At 43.4% G+C, this 23,532-nt stretch overlaps 1 protein-coding gene across 1 annotated transcript; it reads right to left on the minus strand.

Annotated features, from left to right (window-relative positions):
- Positions 1 to 4,343: 4,343 nt before the first annotated feature.
- ttll9 (tubulin tyrosine ligase-like family, member 9) lies at positions 4,344 to 23,532 on the minus strand (the record flags this gene model as incomplete). The annotated part of the gene is made up of 15 exons (XM_084184371.1): positions 4,344 to 4,414; positions 4,575 to 4,699; positions 6,463 to 6,576; positions 12,147 to 12,343; positions 12,485 to 12,543; positions 13,134 to 13,221; positions 13,432 to 13,472; positions 13,597 to 13,687; positions 13,875 to 13,943; positions 14,320 to 14,505; positions 15,514 to 15,625; positions 15,885 to 15,977; positions 22,363 to 22,632; positions 22,789 to 22,999; positions 23,457 to 23,532. The coding sequence occupies 15 exons, from the start codon at positions 23,530 to 23,532 to the stop codon at positions 4,344 to 4,346; spliced, it is 1,803 nt and encodes a 600-aa protein (XP_084040497.1).

A 23,532-nucleotide genomic window follows, 5' to 3' on the forward strand; every position in this document is an offset into this window, starting at 1 on the left:
GTTTATAGGGGAACCCTTTCTTAAAATGACTCAGTGCAGTCAAATCCTTAACAACACTTTAACTCTCCACAGCCCTCAAGAAGAAGGAGGATTGAAGTCTAAACCACACACATACTCCTCAACACAGAGGCAGGAGGAGAAGCGAGAGGTGCAGCAAACGTCCCCATGTTGCGGTGAGGTAGATCAGAACCATGGGGTACTGGGCCGAAGTCGGAAAGCTCTCTCTCTGCCCCTCTCCCCTATACCTGGGCTGCGCCAGGGGCCAATGCGGCTTCACACACACACTCAAGTCCCCACCCTGGAGTCTCTCAGGCAGTTTGAGCAGAAGGAAGACGACTCGGACAGCGCCAGCGACCTGTCAGACTCAGAGAGACTGCCCGTACTCCCCTCCCCCTGTACCCCATGCACCCCACCCCATCTCAACCTCCGCGCTGAAGTGATCAACTCCAGTGACTTCCCCCCAGCCTTCCCAGGACCACACGGGGCCACGAACGACAACGACAGCGTCAGCTACAGCTACCCTGACTTCCTGCCTCCTCCCTTCAACACCTGGAGCCTCCGCCAGCTGGCTGTGTTCCTCCACACAGAGGGCCGAGGCGCACCTCGCCCCAAACCCGTGGGGCCCCTGGAGAAGTACCTGGAGAGGCTGCTGCAGTTGGAGTGGCTCCAGATCCAGACTGTGCAGGCGGAGACCTGCCGACCTGCGGGAGGCCGTCCCAGGGCCCTGGGCTTCCCCTCTGCCACCACCACGAACGCCCCTCGGCCCCACACGGCACCCCCCAGCCGCCTCAGCTCCCCCAAAGGCCTGCGGCAGTGTCAGCGCTCCTTCCCGTTTGCCCCTCACAACCCCCCTTCGCTGGCAGCACAGCAGCTCGCCCACCTCCCTGTCTGCCCCCATTGTCACATCCGCTACCCTCTGTGCAATGGGAGCTGCTCCTCCTACGCCTACCAGCGCCACTCACGCCTCAGTCCCCTGCTGGAGCGCCGAGCCAGGCCCGGGGTTCCCCCGAAGAGGAGCAGCAGTGAGAGCCGGGTCACTTCCTCTGAGGGTAGGGCCACAGGCTGCAGTGGAGGAGGACAGACTCCAGGTAGCCCCTCGGCAGGAAGAAGCCACGTCAGAAACATGCAGGCGGTGGGCAACATCCGCAAACCCGCCCAGGAGCCAGGCACTAACGGTAAAGGTCAGGTCGGTGTGAAGAAAGGCCGCGCCAGAGCCAATTCGGAAGCTGAGGGGAGGAAGGAGTCCAGTACGGCTAAGGCTGGTGTGGAGAAACGCACACACTCTGGAAGTAAACGAGAGGCTAACACCACCAAGAGGGTCGAGAAAGACTGTCAGAGGACAGAAACAGGAAGTCAGGCATCTAAAAGTGGGGTTAAAAGAACAGTAAAAGAGCCACTCTCTCTCTCCAAGGCACCATTGTCTGCCAAGGCGAATGGAAAAGCAAAGAATGTTCACTTTATTGCAAAGTAACCACATTTCCTGGCTCAGTACAGGAGCTTAAAGCTATGCTTGATAAAGTTCTATATAATATACAGTGCCTTCAGAAAGTATTCATACCCTTTGACTTATTCCACATTTTGTTGTGTTACAGCCTGAATTCAAAATGGATGACATATATTTTTTCTCTCACCTACATAAAATACCCCATAATGACAAAGTGGAAACATGTTTTTAGAAATGTTTGCTAATTTATTGAAAATGAAATACTGAAATGTCATTTACATAAGTATTCACACCCGAGTCAATACATGATAGAATCACCTTTGGCAGCGACTTACAGCTTTGAGTCTTTCTGGGTAAGTCTCTAAGAGCTTTGCACATCTGGATTGTACAATATTTGCACATTATTATTTTTTGAAAGCTCTGTCAAGTTGGTTGTTGATCATTGCTAGTCCTGCCCTAGATTTTCAAGCCGATATAAGTCGAAACTGTAACTAGGCCACTTGGGAACATTCAATGTCATCTTGGTAAGCAACTTTTAGGTTATCGTCATGCTGAAAGGTGAATTTGTCTTCCGGTGTCTGTTGGAAAGCAGACTGAACCAGGTTTTTCTCTAGGATTTTGCCTGTGCTTAGCTATATTCCGTTTATTTTTATCCCAGAAAACTCTGTAGTCCTTGTCGATGATAAAATGATGAAACCACCATCATGCTTGAAAATATGACGAGTGGTACTCAGTGATGTGTTGGATTTGCCTCAAACATAACGCTTTGTATTCAGGATATAAAGTTAATTTGTGCAGTATTACTTTAGTGCCTTGTTGCAAACAGGATGCATGTTTTGGAATAATTGTATTCTGTACAGGCTTCCTTCTTTTCACTCTGTCATTTAGGTTAGTATTGTGGAGTAACTACAATGTTGTTGATCCATGCTCAGTTTTCTCCTATCACAGCCATTCAACTCTGTAACTGTATTAAAGTCACCATTGGCCTCATTGTGAAATCCCTTAGCGGTTCCCTTCCTCTCCGACAACTGAGTTAGGAAGGATGCCTGTATCTTTGTAGTGACTACATTGTGACTACACTGTATTGACACACCATCCAAATTATAATTAATAACTTCACCATGCTCAAAAGGATATTGTCTGCTTTAAAAATATATATATCTACCAATAAGTGCTCTTCTTTGCGAGGCATTGGAAAACCTCCCTGGTCTTTGTGGTTGAATCTTTATTTGAAATTCCTGAACTTATTTAGGCTTGCCATAACAAAGGGGTCGAATACTTATTGACTCAAGACATTTCAGCTTTTCATTCGTAATTCATTTGTAAAAATGTCTAAAAACATAATTCCACAGTGAAACAAAATCTCTATTTAATCCATTTTAAATTCAGGCTGTAACACAACAAAATGTGGAAAATGTCAAGGGGTGTGAATACTTTCTGAAGGCACTGTAACTGTTTTACTGCTGTTTAAATCACAACGCTAGCTGTTTGCAACTTTCAAAAGGTCAAATAAAAAATATATAATAATCTATTTCATGTAGAATTGATTTCAAGTGATACTTTAATAGGTCAAAGAATAAAAACATGGCCAACGTGTTGTACTGTAACAATCTTGCACTGTAACAATTTTGGTTTGGACAATACACGCAAGCCTTTACATGGAACTTGGACCATGATATCTGATATTAGGATCTAATGTGTGGAGTAAATATTTTTTCCAGATATGTTTATTTCAGACTGTAATCAATGAAGGCTTTTAGGCAAACTGAACACTTTGGCTCAAGGCACTTTGCACTGTACAGTCATTTTTGTCAGTACAGGTTATTGATGTTGAAAAGTAGACAACACATAGGCCTATTATTAGTCAACCATTAATTATTTAGTCAGCAAGTAGGCTGATCCACAGAGCCTGAGGTTCACTCAAAATAGCCATCATCATCGGTCTAGTGGAGCTGTTTTTGGTGTTGGAATGTATTTATTCCTGTATTCTCTCACTATATTTTTTATTTGTTGCTTGACCATCATGTTGTTGGTGCCTCATATGTTTCTGTGTCTATTAAGAGTTCAATTGTTGAATACGGAGAGACACACTTTGTGATATTGTTGGAATAATGGTTTATTGGTTCAAGTTCGATATGAATGATATACTCTATTCAAGGTATACTTGTGTAAGGACTTTCTCTTGTTTGAATATACTTTAATTTACATTGTCTATTACAAGTATATTTTGCATAGGGCTGAGCTCTTTTTTGTTCAAGAGAGACAGTCTAATGTTTGCTACAAATGTAAATGCGTATTTTTCCAAATTTTGTATACCATAGTTCTATTTATGATAGATATTGTGTTAATCACATTTTGATTCGCATTTGTCATTGATGTTGTTATGTTTACAGTTTTGGGTAGGAGAAATGTTAAGCAAAAAAGCTGAATGTATATTTTTCGCATAATTGAACAGTTATTTCATTTGTTTACATTAGAACATCTATCAATTTATTGTACTTTATCATGTGGAATTTATTAATTGAAACGCTACATACATGTAATAGTCGTGCTGTGTTAAATTGCACTTTATTTATTCAATATTAATGTAAAGTATCTAAGCCATAGATCAGGGAGTAGAGTTGTTGTAAACATTCTCACACGCACGCAGAAAGATTGTGGTACATATTTTCTCAATGTTGAATGCAGTTGTTTGTAAGGCATAGAAATAAATATGCTTTGCACTGAATCATTGAGCGATATCATTGAGTGAGTGTGACCTCACCATCCATGAGTAGGGTTGTAAGAAAATACATATTTATTAAATATTGATGGAAACTCAAGAGTGGTGATATGTATACTGTGTACACAGACATGATTAATTCTTCATTTGAATTGGAAAATATTTTTTTGTAGTGTGTCATATCCTCTTCTGGCCTGGAAATGGTTTTAGAAGCTGACGGAGTTGCTTCTTCCTGTCGTTTACACAGCCTGTTGTGGAGAAAACAGTTGTCAAAACACAATCTGATATTATGCTCTCTCTAAGGTGAGAAGCAAATGTATTGAAGTGTAAAAATTAATCATTTTGACTGACTTGAGATGGACTTGAACCCAAGTGTGGTGACAGAGTAACAGTTTAAGCCAGACTTACCGAGGTGTGTGTTTGCAGTGAAACAGGCGCTGCCCAGTGTCTCTAGGTTGACATCTTCTCTGTAGACGGGTCCATCGTTCCACATAAGGTCATAGCCACCAACCCTCTTCTCTCTGCCAGTCAACCTAAAGAGAACAACCAAAGAGAGAATATAGACGATAGGAAAAATAACATCAAGTAGTCTCGGGAAGTGCTGTTGCCTTAGGTCTGGGAAGAATAGGGGATTTTCTTGGCAACTTCGAAAGGGTAGAAAAAAATATTCCAGACAGACAACTCTCCTAACAAATCACACATTTGGGTAGGCTCGGCTTAAAATGCAGGCGGGAATTGTGCTCTTGAAATATTATCACCTCGGAAACATGAAAGAGGTGGACCCAACGTGAACGCAGATAGCTAGGCTAATTATAGCCACAGCCAGTCAGTGGTGGAAAGCATGTAACGCTAACGTTAGCTGTCATGGCGCATGCAAACTACTAACTTGGAAAATACACATTGAAAATATCATTTGCCAGCTCCATCTAGCTAGCTACCAATTTTGTGTCCGGTGGGGATATTTATGCCAGGGTACAAGCGTATAAGGCGGTGAAGTAAGAAAGCTGTATTTCCTGCTTTCCTGTCCATTTCCGACTATACCCACTGGACGTTTGTATCGGTTCAGACATGTATGTTGGAACATTGTTCATGTGGGAGGCAAACCATCTGCACAGGGAGACTACCAATCAAGTCTTTTCATCAGTGAAAAGTAACGAAGATAGGAAAGGAGCAAGCCAATATTTGGACCAAATTCCATCACTAAAGGCAACCACACTGTGGATACTGTATTTTCTGGGGATAGGTCAATATCTACTGACAATTGCAGTCTGCACTGGAGCTTATAGGGTGTGTCAGGTGTAACGCAGTTAACATTAATACGGAGTAAACATTCTGAGTTGAACCTGTAGTGTGGTTTCCCTTTTATCTGTGATTGATTTGATCTGTGATTGGTCGGCAAGTAGCTTAGTGGTTAAGAGCGTAGTGCCAGTAACCGAAAGGTCGCTGGTTCTAATCCCCGAGCCGACGAGGTGAAAAATCTGTCTGTGCCCTTGAGCAAGGCACTTAACCCTAATTGCTCCTGTAAGTCGCTCTGGATAAGAGCATCGGCTAAATGACTAAAATGTAAATTTAATTGGGCCTTAGTTTGCATAGAGGCTGTGTTGGTCAATTCAGGAGGTAAACTCAAATTCAATAAGAAAGAAATTCCAATCGAAATTTGTGTACTTCCTGAATTAATTGAATTGAAATGGAGCTGCCCCCAACCCTGCCACAAAGGGTCATAATGACGTCTACCCTAATCCATAGATATTCAGCTCTATCACTAGGGGGATATATTGTCTGTTGATTTTTCAGTAGCTGTCCAGTATTTTAGCTGGCCAGATTTTCTATGAAATATGACCTATACTTTATTACAATATGAGTGAAATAGATTCTCCTCCCCCCCAACCCCCTTTTCTGTGAACTCCTATCTGAACAGTTAATTTGTGAAGAGCTGATTTGCCAGTTCAGCTAATGAGACGTATCAGCCAAAGTATGAGAGGTCAACTTTTTGAAACCGTCTGTTTCAGATACAGGTTTGAGAAGGGGTATTACAGTGGCTATTCTCAAATTTATGCTCTGGCTACAAATAAAGTAAAGGACAAGTGAGTCAACAACATTATTTGGCTATGAGTTCACAGAATGAGCTGTTAAAAGTTATATTGTCCTTGGAGAGTTACTTTAAAACCCAAATTATGTCACCGATTGGCCTGAAAATCTTGATTTCCTAGGTCTAAATCAGTGGCTAAATCAAAAGCAAAGAAGGAAACCAGTAGGCATGTTGGCCCTGGGTTGAGTTCCTTGCCCTACTCCCTACCTGCCCTCCATGTCCACGATGTGTAAGGTGTCCTCCAGCAGACAACACTTCATCTCGTAGTCCTCTTGGCTGCTGGCGGTGAGAGAGGGAGAGGCGTTCACCTCTATCAGCCACCTGTGGAGAGACACATTCTGAATTGCGATTCGACTTGAATGTTCGCACCAGTCTCCCATTGACATCAATTAAAGATTTAAGTGAAAGTCAAGAGTTGCGTGCGCTTATAACTCTGAATCGGCCCAAAAGAGATTAAGGATTACGGCAATGATCCAACATTAAGATGATCCAAGAATAGTGCCAGACCTGGCTATCACTTTACATTGTGAACACACCAACAGATCCACAGTGATACGCCATCCCATCTGGTTTGCGCTTAGTGGGACTATCATTTGTTTTTCATGTAATACTTAAGAGTGTCTAGCGCCCACTTCATCGCTAGACACTCTTTCTCGACAATCAAGTACTTATTTTCTCGGGGTATCAACTTCTGGCTTATGTACATGATGGGGTGTTCTTCCCCATCATGTACCTGGGACAGGACGGCCCCTAGTCCTGTGTCGCAGGCATCCGTCTGCACCAGCATCGGTACCTGGAAATTGGGCGTCACGAGAATCGGATGGGAGCACAGGGCTTCCTTCAGGCGCCTGAACGCCACTTCGGCCTCATCCGACCACTTCATTGTTTTTGGGAGGCGGACCCTTGTCAGATCGGTAAGGGGGGAGGCTATAGCCGCAAAGTTGGGGATAAACCGGCTATAGTTTCCCACCAGCCCCAGGAAGGACTTGACCTGTGTCTTGGTGAGGGGAACGGGCCAGTCACGAACCGCCTCAACCTTCCTCTCCTGGGGCTTGATGTTCCCCCGTCCGATCAAATATCCCAGGTACTCCACCTCCTCGAACACCAGCTTGCATTTCTTTGGATTCGCTGTCAACCCGGCTTGCCAGGCTGTGGATGATGATGTCATCCAAATAGGCCGCTGCGTACTGTTGGTGGGGTTGGAGGACTCGGTCCATCAGGCGCTGGAACGTGGGTGGGGCTCCATGTAGACCAAACGGGAGGTCCCGTTATTGGTATAAGCTGTCCGGTGTCAAGAATGCCGTCTTCTCCCAGGAGGAGGCTGCCAAGGGTACCTGCCAATATCCCTTGGTTAGGTCCAGGGTGCTGATGTACCGGGCCTTTCCCAACTGGTCGATGAGCTCGTCCACCCTCGGCATGGGGTAGGCTTCGAACAAACTGATGTTGTTCACCCCCCGGAAGTCATTGCAGAAACGCAGTCCGGTTTGGGCACCAACACAATGGGGCTGCACCATGCGCTGTGGCACTCCTCGATGACTCCCATCCTCAGCATACCCTCCATCTCCTGCTTCACGGCCTTCCTTCGGGCCTCGGGGATCCGGTATAGCCTTTTTCGTAACGTTCCTTCGGCTTCTCGGAAAACACGGCGGTGTCCGCTCTTGTCAGTCGCCGGCTCGTACTCTTTTTCTCCCCTCGGACAATCTCGTCCCACGAGGAGGGGTACCGGCAACTCAGGTACAGCACCCACCCTCATCTGGCACTCCCTTGTGGCGTCACGATGGTGGCCTGCCAGGTCGAATACCGCTTGGTGTCGCCATGGACACAGGAGACGGACATCTCCTCACCACGGTCGGTCGGATGGGCCAGCAGGCGTGCTTGTACGAGCGTTACCACACTCCCGGAATCCAACAGAGCATGGGTGTCGTGACCATCGACTATCACCTGGACCATGGGTGCTGGTGGTTCGCTGTGGGCCCAACAGGATGTGACGTAGTTTACTGCGTGGCCCGGCTCGTCTCCGGGGCCCGCTGATGGCATCGACTCCTCTCGACCCGGGCAATTCCATGCGAGGTGTTCACGGGCGCCACACTCAAAATGCCTCCTTTGGTCTTCATCCATCTGGGGTCGTCGGCAGGGGGTCGACTCTCTCCCGGCTGTCTCTCCGCGGGTCTGCAGTCCTTTAGCCCGGTTGACTGTCGGATTGGGTAGTACGGTGGTGGGGTCGTCCTTCCGTCCCCTCCGACGGCTCCCGGACTCGGCCTGCGTCCCCTTCAGCAGGGCCTCGGTATTCTGGTGCATCTCCACGGCTCCCAAGAGGTCCTCCAAGGTCTGGGGCGCGCATAGGCACGTCGCTCTCTTCATGTCGTGTGGTAGCGCCCGTAAGAAGTGATCCATTACCACTTTGTCGATAACGGGGAGGGTGGCTAGGTTGGTTAGGAGCCATGCTCTGGTGATGTGCAGTAGGTTGCTCATCTGGGCTCGGGGGGAAGCTTCGGCCACGAACCTCCAGTCGTGGACCAGTTGGGCCCGACAGGCCAGGCTGTAACGTAGCGGCTGAGTACCTCCCTCTTGAGACAGTCATAGTCAGCCGCCTGTTCGGTGTTGAGGTCATAATATGCCTTTTAGGCGTCTCCAGACAGGAATGGGGCCAGCAGACTCGCCCACGTCACCTTGGTAGGTCTCGATGTCGTCATTCTGTAGACGCTGTTCTTCCGGGGTTCGTTCCTTCTAGGCAGAGTTGCAAAGAAAAAGACATATCTCAGACTGCCCATCTTAATCTTTTCTTTTTATTGACCTGTCTGAGATATGGCTTTTTCTTTGCAACTCTGCCTAGAAGGTCAGCATCCCGGAGTCGCCTTTTCACTGTTGACGTTGAGACTGGTGTTTTGCGGGTCCTATTTAATGAAGCTGTCAGTTGAGGACCTGTGAGGCGTCTTTCTCAAACTAGACACTCTAATGTATTTGTCCTCTTGCTCAGTTGTGCACCGGGGCCTCCCACTCTTCTTTCTATTCTGGTTAGAGCCAGTTTGCGCTGTTCTGTGAAGAGAGTAGTACACAGTGTTGTACGGGATCTTCAGTTTCTTGGCAATTTCTCGCATGGAATAGCCTTCATTTCTCAGAACAAGAATAGACTGACAAGTTTCAGAATAAAGTTATTTGTTTCTGGCCATTTTGAGAGGGGAATCGAACCCACAATTGCTGATGCTCCAGATACTCAACTAGTCTCAAGAAGGCCAGTTGTATTCCTTCTTTAATCATCACAACAGTTTTCAGCTGCGCTAACATAATTGCAAAAGGGTTTTCTAATAAAAATGATAAACTTGGATTAGCAAACACAACGTGCCATTGGAACACAGGACTGATGGTTGCTGATAATGGGCCTCTGTACACCTATGTACAGTGGGGGAAAAAGTATTTAGTCAGCCACCAATTGTGCAAGTTCTCCCACTTAAAAAGATGAGAGAGGCCTGTAATTTTCATCATAGGTACACGTCAACTATGACAGACAAATTGAGATTTTTTTTTCTCCAGAAAATCACATTGTAGGATTTTTAATGAATTTATTTGCAAATGATGGTGGAAAATAAGTATTTGGTCACCTACAAACAAGCAAGATTTCTGGCTCTCACAGACCTGTAACTTCTTCTTTAAGAGGCTCCTCTGTCCTCCACTCGTTACCTGTATTAATGGCACCTGTTTGAACTTGTTATCAGTATAAAAGACACCTGTCCACAACCTCAAACAGTCACACTCCAAACTCCACTATGGCCAAGACCAAAGAGCTGTCAAAGGACACCAGAAACAAAATTGTAGACCTGCACCAGGCTGGGAAGACTGAATCTGCAATAGGTAAGCAGCTTGGTTTGAAGAAATCAACTGTGGGAGCAATTATTAGGAAATGGAAGACATACAAGACCACTGATAATCTCCCTCGATCTGGGGCTCCACGCAAGATCTCACCCCGTGGGGTCAAAATGATCACAAGAACGGTGAGCAAAAATCCCAGAACCACACGGGGGGACCTAGTGAATGACCTGCAGAGAGCTGGGACCAAAGTAACAAAGCCTACCATCAGTAACACACTACGCCGCCAGGGACTCAAATCCTGCAGTGCCAGACGTGTCCCCCTGCTTAAGCCAGTACATGTCCAGGCCCGTCTGAAGTTTGCTAGAGTGCATTTGGATGATCCAGAAGAGGATTGGGAGAATGTCATATGGTCAGATGAAACCAAAATAGAACTTTTTGGTAAAAACTCAACTCGTCGTGTTTGGAGGACAAAGAATGTTGAGTTGCATCCAAAGAACACCATACCTACTGTGAAGCATGGGGGTGGAAACATCATGCTTTGGGGCTGTTTTTCTGCAAAGGGACCAGGACGACTGATCCGTGTAAAGGAAAGAATGAATGGGGCCATGTATCGTGAGATTTTGAGTGAAAACCTCCTTCCATCAGCAAGGGCATTGAAGATGAAACGTGGCTGGGTCTTTCAGCATGACAATGATCCCAAACACACCGCCCGGGCAACAAAGGAGTGGCTTCGTAAGAAGCATTTCAAGGTCCTGGAGTGGCCTAGCCAGTCTCCAGATCTCAACCCCATAGAAAATCTTTGGAGGGAGTTGAAAGTCTGTGTTGCCCAGCGACAGCCCCAAAACATCACTGCTCTAGAGGAGATCTGCATGGAGGAATGGGCCAAAATACCAGCAACAGTGTGTGAAAACCTTGTGAAGACTTACAGAAAACGATTGACCTGTGTCATTGCCAACAAAGGGTATATAACAAAGTATTGAGAAACTTTTGTTATTGACCAAATACTTATTTTCCACCATAATTTGCAAATAAATTCATAAAAAATCCTACAATGTGATTTTCTGGATTTTTTTTGCTCATTTTGTCTGTGATAGTTGACGTGTACCTATGATGAAAATTACAGGCCTCTCTCATCTTTTTAAGTGGGAGAACTTGCACAATTGGTGGCTGACTAAATACTTTTTTCCCCCACTGTAGAAATTCCATAAAAAATCTGCCGTTTCCAGCTACAGTAGCCCTTTACAACATTAACAATGTCTACACTGTATTTCTGATAAATTTAATGTTATTTTAATGGACAAAAAAATTGCTTTTCTTTCGAAAACAAGGACATTTCTAAGTGACCCCAAACTTTTGAACGGTAGTGTACATATTTTAAAAATATATTTTCCTTTATTATTTTCCACTAACCCTACCACCCCTCCAAACATTTGAACGGTAGTGTATATCCAAAGATCAAAAAGCTGAACTGATAAAACACATTTTGATTTGCGGGGTACCGCTAGTAATATTTAATGATTATTTTAGAAACATATTGATGCCATAAGTCAATGGTGCCACCTGTCAATGATATTAGAGTGTGATATAAAGATGATTTAAATGGTTTCACTGTCCAGACCTGTCAACACTTGTAAGATATCCAGGCACAATGGGTCCTTGACTAACTCTGGAGGTGGTCAGGAAGATCTGATAACAATCAGATCACAATGTGTCTTTTAATCATCTACACCTGTCGAAATATGTGGTCACAATGAGAATGTGGACAAGATCAGGACAAAGAACGCATGTTAGAACCAAGTATAAACGGGAGTAATGATTCATTGCACTGCTGCTCTAATTTTTTTACGATATGCAATGACATGAGCAATGCATGGTCTTACTACCATTCTGTGACTATGTGATGTTTACTTCAAATGCTTGACTTAACTTCACAGTGATACAGTATCTTTTACATACCTTCCTACATAAACTTCAGATTTATAAAGCAATTTAATGGTTACATATTGGGGTCAGACTGGTTAATGCTTTGTATTAGAAATGCAGTCAGTTGGTGGGGAATGAGGAGGGAGGTGTGCGTGTCTCACGGTTTGAGGTCCTGATCCAGCAGGATGTCATAGCCATAGAGCTCAATGCAGTGTTTGTCGTTGATGATTACTTTCTGCACACTCTGCAGGCTACGAACAAATATGTTGTCAACGTCCTTAAACAGAGCCTCTATGGTCTCTGTGCCATGCCTCGCAGTCAGGTATCGCCGAAGCTGCTGCATCTGCCACTTACAGCCCTACACACACAGAAGGGAGAATAGAGAGAGATTCATAGCAAAGTAATTTATTCTTTAATTTTGTTTAATAGTGGTCTTACAAAACATTTGGTCGATATAGATTACCCCCAACATTGTGAATTTTGAAGGAATTCTACACACCTTTTCAGGGTCATAATCTGGCGCTGTTTTTTGCACTGCCACATTTGTGAGATGGACATCTTAGGAGAGGCATTAAGGAGACATCTTCTCTTAGCCTAGTCCCATATCTGTTTGTGCTCCTGACAACTCCATTGCTGTCATTGCCAAGCCAAACAATTTCTAAAAACCTGTTTTTGCTTTGTCATAATGGGGTATTGTGTGTAGATTGATGAGGGAAAAAACGATTTAATCAATTTTAGAATAAGGCTGTAACGTAACAGAATGTGGATAAAGTCAAGGGGTCTGAATACATTTGGAATGCACTGTTTGACAGGGCAATGAGTGACAAGGAGTTGGCATGATGGCACAAACAGACTGGCACTGGAGAAAGAGATGATGGAGAAATAGTAGAACAGAATTTGGGTCAAATATATTTAAATGCCAGGCAATTCAAAAGACTCAAATTGTCACAGACAATTTATTATTAGGATTCCGGATTTCATCCTGAATTGAGTCGAGTTGAAATAGAGCCGACAGTTGGGAGTTTGTTTCTTAGGAAAATACAATTATTATTTGGCTGCAGAACAGTTGACTACTGTGTGCAGATAACTGCTCTTAGACAATAACTCAGCTCACATTTAAGGCTGTAATGAGGTAATGAGAAGGATACACTGGTCATCAATGCTGGTGAGAGAGAATCGAGTGCTGGAGAATCGGGCAAAGCCATCTCGATATAACCATGCCTTCAGTGGGATATACTAAGACACACACACACACACACACACACAAATGAAATCTAGTTAACAGTATTCAATTTACATATTTTACAGCATGTGTTGCTTACTCCATCAGTTGACGTGTCATGCCTGTATGAGTGAAGTGCTTTAATCCAATGATCTCCTAAAATAGTTATAGATTTGATTACTTTGATTTTGATTGATTTAGTGATTAAGAAGACCTAAACTTACTGATGTAACCAACACATAAACCCTCAAGTCAAATTTTCTCCCTATTTAAGGAAAGGTCATAAAAAGAGAAAGTTAGAGAAGAGCAATACATAAACATCAAAAGTATGCATTGTGTAATAATTTATTTCAAACTTAGACCTATTATCAAACTTAAGTTTAATGCACCACTGATAAGGTAGGGATTTTCTACGTAGCGCTGTGCAACGTAGCTCTCCACTTGAGTCTCATCTCTCTGCTCCTCTGAGCGACTCCCATCCTGTACAAACACAAACATCCACTGTCAGTGTGTGTGTGTGTTTGTCATTGTCTTTTTTCAAATGTATTATTACAAACATGGACTTAATGTTTACATGGTTTAAGGGCAACAACCTATAAGATATCTACATTGCACAACAATCATATAATGTCATGTTTCAACGTATTATATTACCGCATGGTGTTACCTTTTTCCAGTCCATGATGTCTTTTAGTTTTTGAAATAGAAAAATGCCCTTCCCCTGAGATCTTGCAACCTGAACAAAGATTGATAGAGGGAGATGAACTTCATAACTATAGTATAAAGATACAAATGTAATATGTAAGTGCATAATGTAAAAGCAATAGTTTTGTTTTGTCTACTCTTCTTATTACTGATGACAACCTAATGCTAAACTATGCTTGTGTGAATTGTCACGTTCACTTTTGAAAATAATGCATTTGTAGACTTATAGACTTAGTGCACAGGTATGTTCTGATTGTATGATTGTTCTGTGTTTTTTTAATTGGAGCTGCCTTGTTTGCCACGTCTCCCTTGGAAAATACATGTTTTTGTATCTTGATGGGAATGGATTAAATAAAGGTTAGATAGGCCTAGATTAAACAATAAAACAAATCTGCAGGTCCTCTCACCGGTTTCATGATCCAGGTGCTGCCCGGGCTCCGTTTGAACTCTTCCACAAAGAGGTGGTATTCACTGGGCAGTTCAAAGGTTCGGGGGAAAAAGTCACATTTGGCTGCTTCAATGCGGCCAGCTTCCCTCTCAAGGGTTTTGCGGTACCTCTTCAGGTTTTTCACCATTAGGTTCTTGCGCGTTAGCTGCATCATAAAGCAAATTAAGATTATGATACAGTACAAACATAAGTGTTATGTTATGAGTGGCAATCTGCGATTGGTACACCCATTTTTTGACTTTTAAATGAATGATAGCCTATATACCCATTGATTCTTGAAGAAACGCCTCATGATCTTACTTACATTTACATTTACATCATTTAGCAGACGCTCTTATCCAGAGCGACTTACTTCAACTAGTAATGTATATTTTTGATCTCATGGATGGTCAGTCCTTTCATCCATAAGTCTGTCTAACTATGAATTTGAGAGTGGTTGCATTTCTCCAGCCCCATTCCTCAGCTGTTTACCAAAACAGTGCGGGGTGCCCGCTTTGTTGTTTGAACTGCAGATTGCCCTTATAATACGCATTACTATGGGGCGGCAGGTAGCTTAGTGGGTAAGAGCGTTGTGCCAGTAACCGAAAGGTCGCTGGTTCTAATCCCCGAGCCGACTAGGTGAAAAATCTGTCGATGTGCCCTTAAGCAAGGCACTTAACCCTAATTGCTCCTGTAAGTCGCTCTGGATAAGAGCGTCTGCTAAATGACGTAAATGTAAATGTAAATGTACTATAAATATGAGCGCCACATGGGAAAATATGTTACAGTGACACCTGCTGTCCATATATGGTAACAGCTATTTTTACAATACATGTAACACTACTGTAGGGATCCTCATGCATCATAAAAGCCTTCACAACAGCTAATACATTATAATGTCCCCTATAGGCAGTGATTAACATGAATCTTATGGACACCGGCATAAGATTTTTTGAGGCTGGTTAGGCTATAGTTAGGCAAATCTGTTGTCATGTGCTTCTATGTCAACTTCTGCACATGACAACAGATTTGCCTGCCATCTAACTAGAATACATATGACGGCTATTATAGCCTAATGTATTTTGTAGGCTAGTGTTGTAAAGGGTTTATGAATGCCTACATAGGGGGTCCCACAGTAAGTGTTACTGACTAATGTGTAATGGTACTGACTGACCTCATAATGATTGCGAAAATGGCATATCCTCACGTGTTCTTCCATGTAGGAGTGGTCGAAATTCTCCCTCAGCCACCCAACATCACACCAGTTAAAATCCCATTCTCCATCACTGTGCTCACAGATTAAAAAAAAAAAACATGGGCATTTGACTTCTTGTAAAGTTGGCTAAGTCACTCTGGATACAATAAGCTAATTAAAATGCTCACACGCACTCACACATACATACATACATACATACATACATACATACATACATACATACATACACTCTGGATACAATATGCTACATAGCCTAATCAAAATGCAATGTAGTGCGCACACACACACAGATTGTGGCTAAGTTATTAGGTCTAGCCTACACAACTCACTCTTTGACCTCCATCCAGCCTGGTCTTTGCCGCAAAACATCCTGAATGGTGTTTGTTAGGCCACATTTGTAACGCACACAACTTCTTCCCTCCCTGTGGAGTCAACAAGTGGTTTGTTAGTTTCTTCTATTGCCAAGCTATGTCACAAACATCAGACATCCAACATCATCACACCAGATAAAATCTCATTTGCCATTACTGTGTTCACAGATCACAAATCATGTGCATTTTACTTATTGTCATGTAAGCAAGTCAGTCTACACTAAGAAACACAAGTTATATCTAGAACCTAAATGGGTTCTTCGGCTGTCCCCATAGGAGAACCCTTTGAATAACCCTTTTTTGTTCCAGGTAGAACTATTTTGGTTCCATGTAAAACCTTTTCTTCTAAGAGTGTGTACACACAATATAGCTAGTAAAATGCAAAGAAACAAAACACACGCGCACACACACACACACACACACACACACACACACACACACACACACACACACACACAGCTAATAGCATTAGCCTACAGTGGCTATCATCAATTAGCTAGCTGGGTGTCAAAATGAATGTCAAATTCGCTATGTACTGTCAGATGTTTCAAATCATGCTAGTGAGTAACGTTAGTTAGCTAGCTAACGTTAGCTGGTTAACAACCATATTTGCAGAACAACTCACCCCTCTCTTCTTTTTTGATAACCATAAGGACCCTTGTATCCAGCAGTCTGGTAAAACGATGAATGAGTTAAGCTAGCTAGCCATTCACAATTGCCTGAACAAGTGATAGGCTAATAAGTTAGCTAGCTAGACATTTAACGTTAACGTTAGTCGATTATCTTTGCTAACGTTCACAACAGACAAAGCTAAATATATCTGCCTCTGACACAATGAAGTCGTGACCAGACTACCCTAAGCAGCTGATAATCGGCGCTAGATCTGCTCTAGAGCCCACTATCAGCTGCCTAGAAGAACCAGAGCCTTCAACTTCACCAGTGTCAGAACCACAGGTTAAAATGCACAAACAGTAACGTTAATGTATCTAGAGTTGGCTACACAGCATGCAAGCATTTTCATTTGAATGGCTTTCCTACCCTATTCTTTGACATGTTTCCGTGGTAGCATTCGCCACATCTGTTTCCAGGGCTCAGCTAAAAGGCTACTTAGCTAAATGTTTAGCTAGCTGTCGAGTAGTTTGACCAGAGATACTAGAAAGGAGTAGCTAGCTAGCTAGTATCTCTCTGGTTTGACAACACATGTTGTCATGGCAACCTCATTTCAGAGGGGTGAAAGAAAAAAACTGTATTTACAATTACATGAATTCCAATTAATTACACACACATACACAAACTTTGAACATTTATTTACATTTATTTTCATATTTCCCAAATCATAGGAAGAGAGAAAAAGCGTACAGGTAACCCCCTTTTCAGTCAGTACAAGACACACTGACGTCACGCACAGACGCGCTTGTCTTTTGGATGCGCTACTAATGCCGCCTTCAAATAACTGGGAGCTCGGAACTCTGAAACCTCCAACTTCAGTGCGTTCATGACAAATGGGAACTCGGAAAAAAACGAACTCCGACTAGGAAAATTCGTTTTGAACGGGTCATCCAACTCGGAAGTCCAAGTCGGGAACTCGGGCCTCTTTCTAGAGCTCCGATTTTCCGACTTTAAGATTACTGACGTCATTTTACCTCGTTTTTTCCCTAGTTCCCAGTTGTCGTGAACGCACCATAAGAAAGCCATCACCATCTGCGCCCATTCAACATAGCCTAGAATTACGTTTTTATTACTTCTAAACAAAATAACTTTTTAGGGTTCTCATACGCATATAATACTATATTTGGTTGTGATCTTTGCAAAATAACAATTTTGGCTGAAGCAAAAGCTAGCCAAAGAGCCATTTTACTACAGATAGAACAATGAGCCAGATACTTTCTCATCGATGAAACATTTGATATCCATACAGTTTTCTGTTTCCAAAACTATAATCTGTAACAAACAGAGTGGACTGAGTTTCTAAAAATTGCGTTGTTTAGAAGGAGTGCAAGAGCGAATTGAGTTAGTGAAAACGCTCACTTCACAGAGCAGGCGTTCCCTAACGAAAATATGCTAATAAATGCTAGAACGCGCTAATAGGATCTCACTAGCTCGTGCTTGGCTCTGCCCACCTCCTTGCTTGTTCTGCCCACTATGATTAATTTGCTCCCATTGGAAAATACATGGTCTATCTTGGGTTAGTTATAAAAATCTTAGATTTTACTGGTTGAAGTTGAAGTGTTTAAAAAAAGTATAATGCAGTTGATTTGCGATGATGACACAAACATTATATTAAGCAGGTCATTCATACGAGCCTAAAATCCAATTCTAATCCAAAAGTAGTGTGAAATGCACTCATAAGCAACATGTAAATGGAGGCTTTTTTTGCTGGCGCTCTATGAGAACTCTCCCATGATCTGCCACCAATTTGGGCGCATCGCCCTCGTGTGGCAGTGTTTGCAAACACAGTAAGGGGTCTGTCTATTTCCAGGCTGTCTCCCAATCCAAAATTCAAGCCCGACCATGTTTACGCTGCGTTCGTAACCAAGTGGGAAGTGGAAATTCACCATATATGACTGGGAAAAAATCCACTTGAACGGCCCTCCAACTGGTAATTACTAGTGGGAAACTCATCTATCATCTTGAGCTCCCACTTCTCCCACCTGCTGACCTCTGATGTCACTTACTAAGGAAATGACCTCAATACAGCATTTTTGGCAGTTAAATCCAACAACAACACATTATTTACACATAAGCAATCTATTAATATGGTTTTTGAACACTATAATTTGTTTACAAGCATGATAGCTGTACTTGTTGTTTATTTTATTTAACCTTTATTTTATCTGGAAGCCATACTGAGACCAAGGTCTCTTTTACATGAGCCCTGAATTACAGAAATTACTGAAAATGCAAGCAGAAAGAAAAACACAGTCATAAACAACAAACACATTCATCAGTAATAATGTCCTCAATTCGATTTTTTGAATTGCCCTAGAGGAATCAAAACATCCAATTTAAGAACATTTTGAAGATTGTTCCACAAATAAGTCGCAAGAAAACTTAAAGCTGATTTACCTAACTCGGTAGAGACCAAAGGAATTTCCAGAGATAACCATCCCTGAGACCAGGTGTGGTAACTCATAACTCTAAAGTTTAGTAATGTTGTTAGGTAAGGTGGGAGTTTTTGTAAAAGGGCTTTATACATGAAAACATAGCAATGTGTCAACCTACGTGACATCAAAGAGGGCCAACCAACTTTCTGGTAGAGAATGCTGGGATGAGTACTAAAACTGTCGCCCATAATAATGTGCAGTGTGCCATGTTAAACTGCATTTAACGGCTTTAATGAAATGGCAGCTGCGTTCATTTAGATGATGTCACCATAGCCTAGGACCGATAGGAAGGTTGACTGAATAATCTGCTTTCTACTATTTAGCTAGAGGCATGACCTATTTCTATAGAACAAGCCCATTTTTATTATCAGCTTCTTAACTCATCAATATGCTTTTAAAAAGACAGCTTTTCCTCTATCCAGATGACCAGATATTTGTAAGCAGGGACACGATCAATATCGACACCATCCAAAGTGTTTAAATCATCATCATGCATGTAACTAGTTAAAAAATTACTTTACAGATAGAACTCAATGTGTATCTACTGATAGTTTTAAATCAGGTTTTCTGGACATAACGAAAGGTGTCCCGCAGGGTTCAATTCTGGGTCCTGTACTTTTTACTGTTTACATTAACAATATGGACTGTAAAAAATTGGAACCTGCACTTCTATGCCGATGATACTGTTGTGTATGCTATTGCCCTCACGGTTGACCAGGCGCTATCTGAACTACAGTCTGCTTTCATTGTATTACAGAAACACTTTATTGATCTGAAATTAGTATTGAATGCAAGTTTTTAAAAAGCCTGGTCTAGGCAAACTGAGGAAAGCTTCTGAATAAGCAGTGAGTGATCAACAGTATTGAAGGCCTTTGACAGGTTAATGAAGAGGGCAGCACAATGTTGCCTTTTATCCACATCATGTATAACTAGGGATGCAGCAGAGATACTGCTATGACCTGGTCTAAAACCCGACTGATGTACATTTAGAATACATTTCAAAGATAAGAAAGATTTTAGCTGAGAATTAATCAAGGATTCTAATATTTTAGCTAGGCAAGAAAGTTTAGAAATAGGGCGATAATTAGTTAGGTCACAACGGGAACCCCCTTTGTGAAGGGGGAGTACATGGGCCGGGGGAGTGTGAAGGGGGAGTACATGTCAGGTAAAAAAAATATGGTTTAATGATTCAGCAATCAGGGGGGCAAAGAGCTGCAGCAAAAATGGATCAAGCATATCAACCCCAGTGGATTTATTTTCTCTGAATTGTTTAAAAGAGGCGTGTTTATCTGCCAGAGGAATAAATATGGAGGATACATTTTCTAGAGCCAACTCAGGGTCAGGAATACAGGAGACAGTGGCTAAATCAGAGTAGAACATGTCATGTAAAAACCCTTGAGGAGAAAACTTTTAAAAATATATCTTCTTAATTTAACAAGGATTAGTATTTTGCTGTTTGGTATCTCTAATACATGCTATGGGACAATGATCACTGAGATCATATGCAAATACTCCACTAGACAAATATTTCTGGGGGTTATTAATAAGAATTAAATCAATGAGGAGTTAACAGGGTTTTTCACATTTAGCCGTGTGGGTTTTGAGATCAATTGTGTCAGACTAAAATCAATGCATATACTTTTAAATTGATTGAGGTCGGGGATAGCCAACCCAGATTCAAATCCTCAAAAATGACCAACTCCGAGGACAGAAAGCACCAACAGCATCCGACATGGCAGTAGGGCGGTGGTAAATCCCAGCAACAAATACATGTGTATTCTGGTTTATGGACACATCTACAACCAGGAGCTCAAATTTCTTGGGAACAGAAATATTTAAAGTTCGGGGCGCCATGAAATTCGATTTAACATATATGGCCACTACTCTCCCTTTCTGTAATGTGTCAAATCTAAATACATTATAATTATTTATTTCAATGTCTTTATCAGAGACAGAACCATTTAACCATGTTTCTGAGAGAACCAGAATGTCAGGACACGAGTCCTGTACCCAAATGTAAATTGTGTCAATTTCTTTACTCATACTTGGCACATTTAGGTGCATTAGCCCAAGCCCCCTACATGACATAAAGTCAGAGGGGGTATTCAGCTCATTTCCATAAGAGCTAACAGGCATAGGGTCACTACATTTACATTTTAGTCATTTAGCAGACGCTCTTATCCAGAGCGACTTACAGTTAGTGAGTGCATACATTTTTCATACTGGCCCCCCGTGGGAAACGAACCCACAACCCTGGCGTTGCAAGCGCCATGCTCTACCAACTGAGCTGGTCATCTGCAGCTATTTGTTGAGTGAGCTGAGACTTTGCCAAGGTCCCTGGCCAACCACGTGAGAGCAGAGCAGACTGAGCATTCAACAGACCTCCCTAAAGTCGCTGGATGCAGGGGCTTGCGGGAACTGGGTGAGTATTGTTGGCAGAGATCAGTTCCGGCCGGATGAAGCTCCCGCCAAAGGAGTGGAGCTGCTGCAGATGACCGGAGTGGCTGCCAATGCTCCATTCTGGGTGTGCACAGGAGGCCTTGGTGTGGCTCCTGTTGCAGGGTTGGGGCTGCCATGGGGGGCAGTAGTGTCCCAGACCTGTCCTGGGGATGGGAGTAGGGAGGTAACCAAAATTAGCCTGGGAGGGAGGTTGTGGGGGAATTGAGGAGGGTGGTGCGGAGGGCAGTGTAGCTGGCAAAGCTCCTAACTCTCAGCATATGAGGGCTGATGATGTGAATGATACATGGTGTGGACTGCATCATGTGGTGCACTACCATCAACAGTGTTTTGCCAGACCCTAGGGTAGTGGTCGGTGCAGTGTAGAGCTGGGCTGAGTTGATGCAGGCCTGATTTGGTAACATGGGAGGGAGGTTGTGGGGTGAATTGAAGAAGGTAGGGTGGAAGGCAGTGTCGCTGGCGATGCTACAAACTGTGTGGGGCCACTGTGACTGGCTTGAGCATAGCTCAGTGTATCTGCATGCAGTTCCTGGGAGAGAAGTGGTGGCGGGTGATATGGGGGGCAGTGTTGCTGGCTGTTCTCCAGTCTCTGTGAGGCGCCACCAGATGCAGGTCTAAAGGAGTGTCTGATTAGTCTCAGGCAGTTGGTGGCTGGTCTGCTGCTCCTGGCCACCCAGAGCAACATCCTTTAACGTCCTGGCGAAGGTGGGGACAGCCTCTTTGAACAAGTGTACATTATCATACAGACAGTCCAGACTAAGGGTGGGATGGTGGGTCAATTTTACATTTGGCCATTTAGCACAGTTCCAGGGGAGGCTGGCATTTATTCTCTCGATGGTGGCAGGTGAAAATCTCTCCTCTAGAGCAGGGTGTACAATACAATCATGGCATCTGGGGAGGTGGTAGAGGCCCTCTGCATCACCCTCCCAAGTGATGTGGCCACCTTTTCCTGTTGAGCACGCAGGTCATTGGTTCCAGTATGTACAATGATGAGGCTCGGTGAGCCAAACTGGGCCACGGTCAGGAGCTCCATGGCTCTCTCAGATGTGGGGCACAAACATTTTGCCACTACTCTATTTTCATGGTCGTTAATAAATGTTCCATTGGAGTCCATCATCAAAACAATGTCAGGCTTCTTCTCAGGCCTGTGGAGGCTGGCAAGAGTGGGAGCAACTGGGGTGGAGGGGTCAGCTGGGTTGGTGGATTGGTTGGTTGGGTTGGTTGGATGGTTGGGTTGGATGATGGGTCCTTGTTCAACAGTTTGCTGGGTCCTAGGTTTTTACTGGCTGGTGGGGGCTGACCAATTCCTGCTTAGAACTAGTAGCTCCTTCTGCAGGCCCTGGAGATGGCTTATATTGACTGTGGTAGACAGTTCCTCTCGTACTCTGCACACTTCCATCCTGAGGTACTGGTTGTTCTCCTCAACGCACCTGATAGCATACCGCAACTTCAGGTTTTCATCCCTATCCTGACGCACCAGGCTGATCTCCTCCTCTCTGAGATGCTGTGATACTGCAGGTGTCACATGTGAGAGTGGCATGCTGAGGGCTATGTCTGATGCAGGTGGGGGAAGGAGAGGGGCACTGGGGACTACATCCTGGGACCCAAAGGATGTGGAGGCTGTTGTATGCAGTTTTGGTGGAGAGGTTTTGAGTTTGGCAACAAGAGGTTTAATTTGATTAAAGTACTGGACAAATGTATCCAGACTGGCCTCCGAACCTTGAACAATCACAGTGCCGTTATTATAAATATTAATGTTTAATTTGGGGGTGGAATCAATGTACAATTGCCTCATTGTTCTGTTTTCGGACATTTTAAGTTCATTTTTGGCCTTGTGGAGAGCTATGTGCCAAGCATTAGGATAATCCGTCTCCTTTGATTTCCTTGTTCGCTTTTAGGATGAAGTCTGCCCTCAAAGTCTGGGAATTCTCTAGCAATTTCTTTTTGAATAAATTTTTTCCTGACTCACTTGTAACATTTTCAGGATAAGTGAAGGCAAGGTCTCTGAAACAATGCTTAGAGAATGCATCCATCTTCATCTCCAT

This window comes from Coregonus lavaretus, assembly GCF_964263955.1.
Source record: "Coregonus lavaretus genome assembly, chromosome: 20".
NCBI lineage: Eukaryota > Metazoa > Chordata > Actinopteri > Salmoniformes > Salmonidae > Coregonus > Coregonus lavaretus.